Consider the following 14417-nt stretch of genomic DNA (forward strand, 5'->3'; position numbering starts at 1 on the left):
AGGAAAATTGAGACTCAAGGCAGTGAGAGACCTCGTCCCAAGCTAAAGCAGAAACAGCTGGTGGAGAAGCTTTAAGGCCATGAGGGAAGGTGAGCTGGAGGGGAAGAAAGGTCGCAGGGATAAGTGAGCAGAGTGGCTATGTGTGGCCCTGAGGGATAACACTTGAGCATTGAGAGGAAACACCAAGGAAACAGATTTTAGGTCAAGAAAAATAAGAGCTCTCTCATGGTAGAGCAGCCTAGAGCAGGAAAGTGCTGTGTCAGGAGGCTGACATGTCATGGCTTGTGTTCCTGTACTGCCTAAGGGACAATGGCAACCTCAGAGAGGCTGTGACCCACTCTGCACCTGCTCAGGCCATACCTGGACTGGGGTGGAGGCCAGAGGAGGGTGTGGTGAGAAGGCAGGAGGAGCCCAGATCACAGGACAGGAAGGCAAGGTCCTCATGTGGGCTGTAGGGGGCGCTCCAGGCCTAGAGACAGGGGCAGCAGGAATCATCTGTTTTGAGGGCAGATGTTCTCACTTCACTCTGGCTGCTGTTGGGGCCCAAGACAGCCTAGAAAAGTTGTGGGACCTTCAGACATGGCTGCTGGGAGGACAAATCAGGACAAGCTCTCCAAGGGCTCAACAGGCCATAACAATGTGCAAATCACCCAGATTCACAAGGCGTGGGCTTTTAAAATAATTTGGCAATATATGATGAGTACATCAAAGAACCATAAAAACAGTCTTCCTGCTTGACCCCGTCGTTTTACTTCTAGAAACCTATTCTAAGGAGTTCACTATAAGTTCAGAAAAGAAAGAAAAAGAAAGCTGGGCATGGTGGCTCACACCGCAATCCAACACTTTGGGAGGCCAAGGCAGGTGGATCGTTTGAGCCCAGGGAGTTTGAGACCAGCCTGGGCAACAGAGTGAAGCCTTATCTCTACAAAAAGTACAAAAATTGACCAGGCATGGTGGCTCATGCCTGCGATCCCAGCATTTTGGGAGGCCAAGGTGGGAGGATCGCTTGAGCCCAGGAGTTCAAGATCAGCCTGCGCAACATAACAAGACCCCATCTCAGCTGTCAAAATATTTATTTTAAAAACATTTTTAATACAAAAATTAGCTGGGTGTGGTGCCACACACCTGAAGTCCCAGCTACTTGCAAGGATCAGGCAGGTAGATCACCTGAGCCTAGGAAGTCAGGGCCACAGTGAATGTTTGCACCACTGCACTCCAGCCTAGGCGACAAAGTGAGACCCTGTCTGAAAAAAAAAGAAAGACAACCTTACTCACAAAAAGATTCATTGCAATACTATTTACATTTGTGAAAAACTGGAAACAACCTAAAGTCCAAGTCTACGAAAATGTTCAAGTAAGCTAAGACTATTAAAAATACAAAATAGACCAGGTGCTATGGCTCATGCCTGTAATCCCAGCACTTTCAGAGGCCGAGGCAGGCAGATCAGTTAAGGTCAGGAGTTCGAGATCCACCTGGCCAACATGGTGAAACCCCTGTCTCTACTAAAAATTACAAAAAAAAAAAAAGTAGCCAGGAGCAGTGGTGCATGCCTGCTACTTGGGGATGCTGAGGTGGGAGAATCGCTTGAACCCTGGGACAGAGGTTGCAGTGAGCCGAGATCATGCCACTGCACTCCAATCTGAGTGACAGAGTGAGACCTTGTCTCAAAACAAAAAAAAAAGCAAAAACACAGAAAGTGGTTATAGCAAAACCTAAACAGATAATAGGCCATAAATTAGTTATGCAGTGGTTTTTCAAAAAGAAGCCACGTAAAATACAAAATACTGAAAAGAAATATACTAAAATGTCAACAGGGATTGTGTTCAGATCACAGTAAAAGATAATTTTTACTTTTTCTTCTTTCTGTGTTTTAGAATTTCCCAAAATTTTCTGAAGTAGCATGCTTTAAAATAAATAAATACATTCTGAAAAGGAAAAAAAAGTAGCATGTATCCTTTGAGCCAGAAATTTTACTTTAAGAAATGTTGTATGGAAAGGAAAAAAAGAATCATGAATATACACATACAAATGCTCCCAAGATGTTTATCGTGGCATGAATTATAATAGTGAAGATTTGGAAACAATCAAAATGTCTCAAAATAGGGTACTGGGTAAGTCAATTATGGAATGAATCTATTAAAATAAAATTGTAGAAGTGAAATTCATGTCATGGATGTTCACAATCTACTGTTAAGCAAGGAAGAAAGTCATTTATAAATCAGCGTGTACTGTGGGCTTCTAATTTTATATTTAAGGGGGTTATATATGTACTTTTCATATTTTTCCAGAATTTTCTACAATCAACAAAGAAGGAAGAGGAGTTGGGGAGAAGAGCTAGACCCAGGTGGAGGCTCAGGTGTTTTTAAAATCTGAGGCACAGATGACATGAATTATCAAATTTAATTTTGAAGACAAGGAAAGGGAAGAATATTTGGAATTGAAAACATCTTGGAAAAGTTGGGCCATTTGATGACAAGAGATATAGGCTAAATGGAGGATTCCCCCTTCTCTGTACCTGCCTTACTGTCCACCTTCCCTTGCAAATTACTTCCCCAAGTGTCCTCCTTTGATCTGACATATTTGAGCCCCCAAACACCTTTGTCAACAAGGCAGGGGCACCCCGTGACACTCTGCATTTGATAGAGGCCAAACGTGCAAGTTGGCAATAAGGCTGGGATTGTGAAGCAGGTCTTCTGATTTCCCCGGCTCTTTTCCCCACATGTTTGAGCTGCTAAAAATCAAGGCAGGTTTGTTACAGGATAAAGTGGAGCAGGATATCTCAAATTTGCCAATACTGACATTTGGGGCCAGATGAGCCTTGGTTTTGGGGGGTTATCCTGTGCATTTCAGGATGTTTGGCAGTGTCCCTGGCTTCTACCCACTAGAACCAGTAGTGCCACTGCCCCCCAACCCCACCACTATCAAAAATGTTTCCAGACGTTGCCAAATGACCCCTGGGGGCAAAATCACCCGCAGCTGAGAACCACTGAGATCAACAAGGAGTGAGAGGGATCTTTGATGCCCCAAGGTCATTCCTGGGAGAAGGCAATGCTGCCTGTTCCTGCGCCTGGGAAGCTAATAACTAGGAAGGGAGAGAGGGGAGACTAGTTTATGCAAAATAGCGTGGGTGCTACCAATCTACTATGCAGACTCCTAGCAGCATTTTTATTCTTTCCTTCTCTTTTCTTTTCTTCTTTTATTTCCCCTTTCCTTTCCTTTCCTTTCCTCTTTCTTTCTTTCTTTCTTTCTTTCTTTCTTTCTTTCTTTCTTTCTTTCTTTCTTTCTTTCTTTCTTTCTTTCTTTCTTTCTCTCTCTTTCTTTCTTTTTTTCCCTCCCTCCCTTGCTCCCTTCTTTCCTTCCTTCCTTCCTTCTTTCTTTCTTTCTTTCTTTTTTTTTTTTTTTTGAGACAGGGTCTCACTTTGTCACTCAGGCTGGAGTGCGGTGGCATGATCTCAGCTCACTGCAGCCTCAACCTCCTGGGCTCAAGCGATCCTCCCGCCTCAGTCCCCCAAATGCCTGGGACCACAGGCACGCGCCACCACACCCAGCTAATTTTTTGTATTTTTTGTAGAGACGGGGTTTCATCATGTTGCCCAGGCTGGTCTCAAACTCCTGAGTTCAAATGATCTGCCTGCCTCGGCTTCCCCAAATGCTAGGATAACAGCACTTAATAAAAGATCAACACATGGGTCAGGTGTGTGAGACACTGCACCTGACCCATGTGTTGATCTTTTATTAAACAGCTTCCTCCTCACCCAGGCTGTGGGTTCTTGAAGAAGGACATTGTCTTACTCATCTTTGTATCTAGCGTTCCTAACACAAGGTCTGGATTAAGGCTGTGCTCAATAGATATTTGTGGTCTGAAATGAAATTCACCACCATGTTACTCTTTTAAGCCAAGCAGGATGATGGGGGCTACAGGGTAACTTCATGCCTCCATATTTAACTCAGCCTGACTCTTCATGACTCAACCTTCAAGGTGTCCCACAAAAAGAATTAGCCCAAAGTCAGACTCACTCAATTCTCACATTCATTCATTCAACATTCAAAGGACATTTCAGGTACACAGGGAAATTTGCTAAGCACAGGAGTGGGGAGGGGGAGGGGAAGGAATCATCCCTCCTGGCCCCCAACTTCAGGGACCTCAGAGTCTGTCTTGGAGATGTCAGAATATCTTGTCTCCTCTCCTATAGGGAGAATATATCTCGACAAGACCCCACAGAAGTGCCAAGGAGGGGAGGTTACAGCTGGCTGCAGGCAGGAGTGAAGACTTCCCTGGAGGAGGTGGCATTTGAGCAGGGCCTAAAAGGATACATAGTTTTTTTGTTTTGTTGTTTTGAGACAGGCTGGAGTACAGTGGAAAGGTCTCAGCTCACTGCAACCTCTGCCTCCCAGGTTCAAGTGACTCTCCTGCCTCAGCCTCCTGAGTAGCTGGGATTACAGGCATGTGCCACCACACCCAGCTAATTTTTGTATTTTTAGTAGAGACAGGGTTTCACCATGTTGGCCAGGTTGGTCTCAAACTCCTGACCTCAGGTGATCCACCCGCCTTGGCCTCCCAAAGTTCTGGGATTACAGGTGTGAGCCAATGAGCCCAGCCTGAAATTTCTTTTAAAAGGAAATCTCATATCACTACTGTGGAAGAGATGCTGAATCATTTGCCATAAACAGGAGGTAACCATGGAGACAAATACAGAGAACATAAAGCCAAGTTATTAAATGTCTAGTTGGTACTGTGGTATGGTGGGGCTCCCCTGTTCTTTCCTGACTCCTCACCCCTTTCTCTGTTAAAAAGGGGAGCTGGGGTTGGGCACGGTGACTCACACCTGTAATCCCAGCACGAGAGGTTGAGGCAGGAGGATCACTTGAGCCCAGGAGTTCCAGATCATCCTGGGCAACATGGTGAAGCCCTGACTCTACCAAAATGAACAATCAATCAAACAAACAATAACAAATACCCCAAAAACCACATACACACAAATTAGCCAGGCATGGTGGTGTGTACCTGTGGTTCCAGCTACTTAGGAGGCTGAGGTGGGAGGATCACTTGAGCCAGGGAAGTCAAGGATGCAGTGAGCCATGATTGTACTACTGCACTCCAGCCTGGGTGGCAGAGCAAGACCCTGTCTCAAGGAAAAAGAAGGGAGGGAGGGAGGGAAAGAGAGAGAGAGAAGGAGAAGCTGGGCGCTGAGAGAGAGAAGAGAAGCTGGGCGCTGAGAGAGAGAAGGGGAGGCACTGAAGGCATCTTAGCTCCAAGCTGAGTCTCCTTGGAGCAACCAGGAAGATTCATTAAGAACTGAAAAGAGAATACTTTGTAATGTGATTCAAGGTTATTTCATACACTCATCTCACTTTGGGAAGCTAGACCAGTGGAATCAGGCTTGGAGTCAAGAGACATGGTTCAGGTTCTGGCTTCATTATAACTTTGCTGTGTGACTTTGGACAAAATCTATGCTGTCTCTGAGTTTCCTCATCTGCTGAAACAAGCAGATGGTACTCATGGGATGAGTTTTCAGAAAGAATCTCAGGATCCCTACTCAGACCCTGGTGTAAGTGGGGCAAGGATGTCACAGGTGAGTGATAGCTATCTGGGCCAGGGGTGTAGGGGTAAAGGAATTTACCAAGACAGTCGTAGATAAAGAAAGGCAAATTTATTAAAGAAAGTATGAAAATACATTGCTGGGGAGCAACTGGCAAAACCAGCAGAAGAGGAGCTGACTGCAAGGAAGCAAAGGCTTTCTGAGGATTTTATAGAATGGAGCTTGGGCTGATAGGGAGCAGCAGGGAGCTTAACTTACGTTCTGTCCTCAGCGGGGGTGTTTGATAAATTGAGGCGTTTAATGGTAGGCGGGAAGTCTGCAAGTTACGTACGTTATCTGCACAGGCCAAGGTAGATCTAGAGCTTATTTGCTTTCTCTCTTTGCTCTCTCTGGTCCTACCGGTCTGACTCCTTTTCCCTAATTAGGATAGGACAGGGGAGGAGGGGCATTTTGCCAACTTGAGGGTAAGATCTCCGGGCATCAATGATCCAGTGACAATTGGGAAGTCGACATCACAAAGGCTCTCAGAAGCTAGTTCCTGTGGCTCACAGTGACTGCACCAGGCTCAGAGATTTGGTCTCCTCTGGATATCAGTGCTGGGAGCAGGTTGTTGTGGGCTGGAACTTGGTCCAGGCCAGGATCTGCTTGGAATGGAGAATCTACCTTCACGGAGAGGTCTAAAGTCAGTGTTTCGTTTTGTTTTGTTCTGTTTTTCTTGTTTTTGTTTTTTTGAGATGGAGTCTCACTCTGTCACCTGGGCTGGAGTGCAGTGACCCAATCTCAGCTCACTGCAATGCCTCCCGGGTTCAAGTGATTCTTCTGCCTCAGCCTCCCGAGTCACTGTGATTACAGATGCCTGCCACCACGCCTGGCTAATTTTGGTATTTTTAGTAGAGGCGAGGTTTCACCGTGTTGGGCAGGCTGGTCTCAAACTCCTGACTTCAAGTGATCCACCCGCTTTGGCCTCCCAAATGCTGGGATTACAGGCGTGAACCACCACGCCTGGCCCAGAGTCAATGTTTTGATGTCCTCTTGTGTGGGAAACCATGTACACTATCACACGCCAGGCTGTGGGCTGAGTCAGAACTGGTGCGGGTCATGTAGGGCCTGAATGGGGCATTTCCAGAGGTTGAGGACCTGCCTTGTAGGTAGAGAGAGGAGGCAGGATGACTTTCTTTGTTGCAGATGAAGATTCCGCAATTCTGTAAAGTTTGATTGGGGTATCAAAGCATTATCAACTATCCAGGGGCCTGGTGGGTAGCATGCCTAATAACTAGAATTCATAGTGGATTGAATTAAAGACATCAGGGCAGGCTGAAGAGTAATGCACTTAGATTTAAGTCCAGGGTCTGCCTCCACGACAAGCCACTGAATCTCTCTGAGCCTCGATTTCCTTCCCTACAAAACGGAGTTAACAATGCCTACCATAAGGATAACTGGAAGGAGTCCATGAGATAATATGTGAAGGAGTCAGTGAGATAACATGAGATTAGCTCCCCACAGTGCTCTATATGGTACCAGGTACATGGTAAACTCCCAGCAAGTGGAAGACATTGTCCATAGTAGCCATTAGCAGTCATCTGGTCAACCCCTGTGAAAAGAGGGGCACAAATTGAGGAGAGGCTTCCTTGCGTTCACCACACCACTTACTAGACAAGCTGAAACTAGAAACCATGGAACTTCTAGACCCCTGCCCTTTCTCTCGCTTCAGCTGCCCTGTGCACAAAATTGTTCATTCAACATTCATTCTACTAACACATCCAGATTTCTCCAAGAAATGACTTTATTTGTAGATTTGCATATTTGCAAACTCTTTTTGTATACTGTATGCCCAGGCTCCTAAAATCCTAGCCAGTTGTTCAGTCCCAGGATAGTAAATTGGGAAACTCTTTGAGAGCGATGCAACAGTCTTAATCCTGCACTGGGCCAATTTCATCAGGGTGTGGGGTTTGCTGGGGTCTTGCTTTTTTTCTGAGATCATCTGGGGATTTTCCATCCCTTAGTGTGACCTTGAGTGATCTCCACCCCTCAGCCTACTGGTCTTGCCTCTTGGCCCCAGTCAAATTGAAAACGTAAAAGTTTCTGTGAACTCCCTTCTCCCAGAAGCTCTAGGATTGGGTACAAGGTCTGGATTGAGGACTGATGTCTGTGACTCAGGTGGCCCATGCTGGCATCTGCAGTACTGTACCAATTACAGGCCACAGGTGACTGTTTCTGGAAGCACAGAGCTGAGGCCAACCATGAGACTGGGTGTCAAGCAGGAGCTTTAGGAACCCAGGCTCCCTGCAGAGCCCTCACCTGACCTCTTCATTTGTAAATGGTGAGAACCAATGTGGTGAGGACCCTGCTCTAAGTCTTTTCCCAATGCCATCCCATTTAAGTCCCTGACAAATCTATTAAGCAGGAACTATTATTACTATTACTATTATTTTCATTTTACCGTTGAGCAACTCAAGGCACAGAAATGTTAAGTTGACCTAGTTAGTAACCTGCTATGGTGTTTGTTTGCTGTAGAGAAAGAAGGGGTCTTGCCATGTTGCCCTGGCTTGCCTTGAACTCCTGGGCTCAAATGATCTTCCTACCTCAGCCTTCCAAGTAGCTGGGACTACAGGTGCACACCACCATGCCCGGCTGCCATATTACTATTAAGTGGCAGAGTCACACTGTAAACTCAACTAGCATGACCTCAGGCTCATTCATTCGTTTGTTCATCAGGTAAATGTGTCTTGAATGTCTATCACATACCAGGCACTGTTATAGGCACTCCAGAGACACCAGTGAACAAAAACAATGATTCTTGCTCTTTCTTGCTTAAATTCTAGCAGAATAGAGACAACATATAATCATTACAAATAAATAAATTATTTAGTTTGCTTGTGAACGTTAAATGCTATGGAAAAAGGGAAGATAGAGCAAGGTAAAGGAGATGAGAAGTACTGGGGCGTTGAAGCATGCAATTTTACATAGTGTGATCATGACTGGCTTCACAGAGAAAGCAGATTTGAGCAAAGACTTAGAAGTAAAGAAAGAAAGCTGGGCGCAGTGGCTCACGCCTGTAATCCCAGCACTTTGGAAGGCCGAGTCAGGCAGATCATGAGGTCAGGAGATCGAGACCATCCTGGCTAAGACGGTGAAACCCCATCTCTACTAAAAATACAAAAAATTAGCCTGGCGTGGTGGCGGGTGCCTGTAGTCCCAGCTACTTGGGAGGCTGAGGCAGGAGAACGGCGTGAACTCGGGAGGTGGAGCTTGCAGTGAGCCAAGATTGGCCACTGCATTCCAGCCTGGGCAACAGAGTGAGACTCCGTCTCAGAAGAAAAAAAAAAGAAGAAGTAGTAAAGAAAGAAGGGAGTGACTTGCACGGTTATCTGGGGAAGGAGAATCACAGGCTACAGAAACATAGACAAGATAACTTCGAGTTTTTGTTTGTTTGTTTTTTGAGATGGCATCTGGCTCAGTCGCTCAGGCTGGAGTGCAGTGGTGCTATGTTAGCTCACTGCAACCTCCGCCTCCTGGGTTCAAGCGATTCTCCTGCCTCAGCCTCCTAGTAGCTGGGATTACAGGCACCCACCACCATGCTCGGCTAATTTTTTTTTTTTTTTTTTTTTTTTGAGACGGAGTCTTGCTCTGTCGCCCAGGCTGGAGTGCAGTGGCCAGATCTCAGCTCACTGCAAGCTCCGCCTCCTGGGTCTACGCCATTCTCCTGCCTCAGCCTCCCGAGTAGCTGGGACTACAGGCGCCCGCCACCTCGCCCGGCTAGTTTTTTGTATTTTTTTAGTAGAGACAGGGTTTCACCGTGTTAGCCAGGCTGGTCTCGATCTCCTGACCTTGTGATCCGCCCGTCTCGGCCTCCCAAAGTGCTGGGATTACAGGCTTGAGCCACCGCGCCCGGCCCGGCTAATTTTTTTGAATTTTTAGTAGAGACGGGGTTTTACCATGTTGGCCAGCATGGTCTCAAACTCCTGACCTCAAATGATTCACCTGCCTCTGCCTCCCAAAGTGCTGGGATTACAGGTGTGAACCACCATGCCCGGCCACTTCGAGACGTAAGAATTAACAAGGTGTCAGAGAGGATAAAGGTAGGGGAGAAAGGGACCTCTTGGAATGATAGACCTGCATGGCATGCTCCTCACAGAGGCTGAGAACTGAAGGCCACATGCAGGATGAGGGGTAGGGGGTATCAGAAAGATGCTGTGGTTTTCAGACCCCTCAATATCCTGGCCATCCTTGGGACAGGAAGGAGGTTGCTATGCCAGCTCTGAAACCTCAGTCCCAAAGAAAACTGAGAAGCCTGAGGGAGATTGCGGGATAGGCAGCTTCGGGTGAATGTATTCCAAGCGTGAAGGTCCTAGATACGGAAACCCTGAGGTTCAGGGCCTAGAGCAAAGAAGTTAGAGGTCACAGTGCCCTTAGGCAAAATGAAAGCAAAGAAACAGATGACTGGCTGATGCTAGAGCTGGCGAACTCTGAGATCTGATATTCCAACTGTCCAGTGGCTAGAACCTACACTGTCCATGTGAGAGCCTACACTGGAATACAGCCTCCAACTCTCCATACAAGGCTCTATTTTGGACCTTGGTTAGCCTTGGTTGGCTTGGGTACCCCTCTCCTGTGGTAGCACAGCATGCAGCTCCTCTTGCCCTGCCCAGTGCGGGCTTTGCTTTAAAAATTCTCATCTCAGGATGAATTTCTTTACTGGGTTACTCCAGTGTGAGTAGTTCTTTGTCAAACACCTCCTCTGTCCCTGCCTTCAGTTGGGGGCCATCTTTTTTGCGGGGAGGTACAGGGTCTTGCTCTGTCATCCAGGCTACAGTTCAGTGGTGTGATCAGAGCTCACTGCAGCCTCAAACTCCTGGGCTCAAGCAATCGTCCCACCCTGGCCTCCCAAGTAGCTAGGGGTACATGTGCTCCCCACCACTCCTGGCTAAGTTTTTAAATTTTTATTTTATTTATTTTGTAGAGATGGGGTCTTACTATGTTGCCCAGGCTGGTCTCAAACTCCGGGCTTCAAGTGATTCTCACCTTGACCTCCCAAAGCATATGGGGATTACAGGCGTGAGCCGCTGGCCTTGGGAGTCATCTTAATGCTCGACTCCATCTACCCCGAAACACAGCCCCTTCTGTGAAAGCACTGGCAAGTAAGGAAGATTTTCAGAAAGTCTCAGAGGGACAGCAGAGACAGTGACAGTCAAACACTTCACAATAACTTTTTTTAAAATGCCTTTTACAGAGGTCCTCTCCCAGCTCTGGTCCCTTCTTTGCTGCCCCCAAACTTCAATGACCTCTCTCCTCTCCCCTTCTCGGGGTCTCATTCTCACTCACACTACCCTGCTCAGTCACAAAAGATTCTCCTTGGCAGCTTAGACTTCTTTTCCTTTCATTTTGCACCGAAATCCCTTATATTCATATAAATATTTATCAATCTTATTTTACCTAGGCTCTCTTTTCTTTTTGAGACAGGATTTTGCTCTGACCCAGATTGGAGTGCAGTGGTGCAAAAAGGCTTACTGCAGCCTCCCCAACCTCCTGGGCTTAAGTAATCCTCCTGCCTCAGCCTCCCAAGTAGCTGGGACTACAGGTGCATGCCACCACACCCAAATAATTTTTTTTTTTTTTTTTTGAGACGCAGTTTCCCTTGTGTTGCCCAGGCTGGAGTGCAATGGCATGATTTGGGCTCACTGCAACCTCTGCCTCCCAGGTTCAAGTGATTCTCCTGCCTCAGCCTCCCAAGTAGCCGGGATTACAGGCACCTGCCATCACACCCAGCTAATTTTGTAACCTTTAGTAGAGATGGGGTTTCTCCATGTTGGTCAGGCTGGCCTCCAACTCCCAGCCTCAAGTGATCTGCCCACCTCGGCCTCCCAGAGTGTTGGAATTACAGGCGTGAGCCACCATGTCCGGCCTCCTTTTTATAAATAGAAAAATCTCACCGAGCTGCCCTGATTTTAACATGCCCCCCACTGACAATCCCTCTAGGTACCTGAGTTCTGAGTTCTAGGCCTGGCTCGGCCTCAGGCTCATTCTGAGACCTACGCACATTCCCGCTTCTCTGGCCTCACTTTTTCTTATCTTACGATGGAGGGTTAGGAGTCAAGGACCTGAAGATGCCAGGCGGGACAGCCGGGAAATGGAACACGCCCCTTGCCAGTGGCACTCGGAGGGTGAAAGAGTCAGTGTCGGGCTCAACATGAGGAACCTCTTTCTGCCCCCAGCCCAGCAACCCATTTGAACAGATCTGGCATCCGGGAGAATTCTCGAATGAAGGGGAAGAGAGGAAGGGAAGAGCTGGGAAATACGCAAAGCGCCTTTTCCTCCACTTTCGGAGATGGTACGTGCGCGCTTCCACGCAGTGGCGGCTGCTGCGGCGGGCACGTCCCCTACGGGACCCACGCGGGGAGCGGACTGGCAGCGCGCGCGTGGCGGCGGCGAGTGGGTCGTGCAAGCGACTGCAGGGTGGGAGTGGGGGCGCACGCGCGGGCGTGGGCGAGCGGGCCCCGGCCGTGCACACACACGGCGGGGGCAGGGGACAGATGCCGCAGTGCGTGCGCCGGAGCCCAAGTGCACAAACGCAAAGAGCCGGCGAGGTGCGCAGGGGCGGGCGCCCAGCGGGCTTGGCATGCGCGCCCCCGCCCGGGGCTATAAAAGCATCGCCACCTGCTGCCACTAGCCAAGCCGCGCGTCCAGTTGCTTGGAGAAGCCCATTCACAGCCTCCAGCTGCTGCTCGCTTCGACATGGACCCTGAGACCTGCCCCTGCCCTTCTGGTGAGCCCCCGCCGCCGCTGCCATCCTGCGGCACTGTGCGCCCTTGTACCTGCAAAAAAAACCCACGCCCCGCGCCTTCGCTCAAGGACACTTGGGGGAAGGGCTCCTGATTCCCTATTCTTCACCTCCTGAAAGGTGGGCATGCCTGGGTCGCGGAGAACAGGGAGACTTGGTGCCCCATCTCCTCGTGACAGGCGTGGGGACCCGAGTTTGTCCACATTAACCCTTCCTGTGGCGTCGCCCTCTCTAGGTGGCTCCTGCACCTGCGCGGACTCCTGCAAGTGCGAGGGTTGCAAATGCACCTCCTGCAAGAAGAGTGAGTGCGGGGACCCTTCCCCTCTGCCGCCGCCCCCTCTGCTCTGCGGAGTTGGTGTCTCACCACGCAGGATACGCAGGATACGGAGAGACCGCCAGGCCCCAATCCCGTGGTTTCTGACTCTTGCTGGAACAGAACCACCCGGGAAGACATTAAAATACAGATGCCCTTGCCCCATACCCAGGAATTGATGGCCTAGGCATGGAACGAGAGGTTTTTGTAAATCCCCGGGACTCCAGTGGCAGCTGGGATTGAGGACTGCTACACTGGTCCAGTCTTTCCCGCCCCACCCCTCAAAACCCCCAAAACCTGGGGAAGCCATTAGGGAGGCTGGGGCTCAGCTCTGGAGTTCCGGTCCCTTGTCCTCTCTCAGGTCTTACAGATCCTCTCAGTTTGATCTCAGAATCTCCCCAGCTCACAGCAGTGTAATATGCATAGAGAGTAAGAGGTGGGAGGAAGGCTCCCTTCTTCCCTAGGTATAAGACCAGGCACAGGTCCCCACCCCCTCCCCACGGCTTTCCTGGGCCCCCTACATCTGCGTCATATCTGCCCCTCCCAAGTTTATCCTTCAAGGCCCCTTTCAAGGTCGTTTACCCTGTGATGCTTTCTCCTTAAGGCCTAGTACCCACCTAACCTGAGCTTAAGCCCATCAGCCCCCAGGACTTCCTGGCATCCACCCAAGGGGCTCTGGTCCATTTCCTGGGTACCTCTCTCCTGTGGTGGTGCAGGATGCCACTGCCGCGACTTAGATGCTGAGTCAGAGCAGGTGCGAGACTAAGAAGGGGGCTGTGACCAGCCCTGGCTGAATGAACGAGGATGACTCCCCACCCAGCACCCTTCCCTCCCCTTTGATGGGGACGGATTTCGGGAGTGTGCATCAGACTGGTCATCTTCCATTTTATCTGCAGGCTGCTGCTCCTGCTGCCCTGCGGAGTGTGAGAAGTGTGCCAAGGACTGTGTGTGCAAAGGCGGAGAGGGGGCCGAGGCAGAGGCAGAGAAGTGCAGCTGCTGCGAGTGAGGAAGCACCCCTCCATGTGGAGCACGTGGAGATAGTGCCAGGTGGCTCAGTGCCACCTATGCCTGTGGTGAGGTGTGGCTGGTGTCCCCTTCCCCTGCTGACCTTAGGGGAGTGGCAATAAATCCCATGAACAGCATGAGCCAAGGACTGGTCTCTTCTTAAAGGGGGGAAGGATGCGGAGCAGTGGGGGGGTCTACTCCAAGGGAGCCACCCAGTTGAGTGAAACCCTGGCTGGGCGCGGTGGCTCACGCTTGTAATCCCAGCACTTTGGGAGGCTGAGGCGGGTGGATCACCTGAGGTCAGGAGTTCAAGGCCAGCCTGGCCAACATGGTGAAACCCTGTCTCTGCTACAAATACAAAAATTAGCCGGACTTGGTGGCAGGTGCCTGTAATCCCAGCTGCTCGGGAGGCTGAGGCAGAAGAATCACTTGAACCCAAGTGGTGGAGGTTGCAGTGAGCTGAGATCATGACACTGCACTCCAGCCTGGGCGCAGAGCAGGACTCTGTCTAAAAAAAAAAAAAAAAAAAAAAAAAAAGAAAAAAAAAAAGAAAGAAACACTGAGACTTGGCCACTGGTCTGTTTGCGACTGGGGTGGAGCCTGGGGGACAGAATGCATTCTCCTCCACCTTCAGATGGCACCCCACCCTCCTGCTAAGTCAAGTTCAAGTCTAGGGAAACAGGAGAGACCAGGCTCATCTAGGTTTGGCCCTCTCCAACCTCCTAACCTCACTTTCTTCATCTGTAGAATAGAGTTAGGGGGAGTTAAGGCCAGCCCCTA

The 14417-nt window shown here is 49.3% G+C and overlaps 1 protein-coding gene across 1 annotated transcript; it reads left to right on the top strand.

The window, feature by feature from the left end:
- Nucleotides 1–11761: 11761 nt before the first annotated feature.
- MT3 (metallothionein 3) lies at nucleotides 11762–13774 on the top strand. Its single transcript, XM_025371329.1, has 4 exons — nucleotides 11762–11869; nucleotides 12209–12304; nucleotides 12555–12620; nucleotides 13529–13774. The coding sequence occupies exons 1-4, from the start codon at nucleotides 11800–11802 to the stop codon at nucleotides 13636–13638; spliced, it is 342 nt and encodes a 113-aa protein (XP_025227114.1). The 5' UTR covers nucleotides 11762–11799; the 3' UTR covers nucleotides 13639–13774.
- The last annotated feature ends 643 nt before the right edge of the window (nucleotides 13775–14417 follow it).

This window comes from Theropithecus gelada, chromosome 20 (assembly GCF_003255815.1).
Source record: "Theropithecus gelada isolate Dixy chromosome 20, Tgel_1.0, whole genome shotgun sequence".
Lineage (NCBI taxonomy): Eukaryota > Metazoa > Chordata > Mammalia > Primates > Cercopithecidae > Theropithecus > Theropithecus gelada.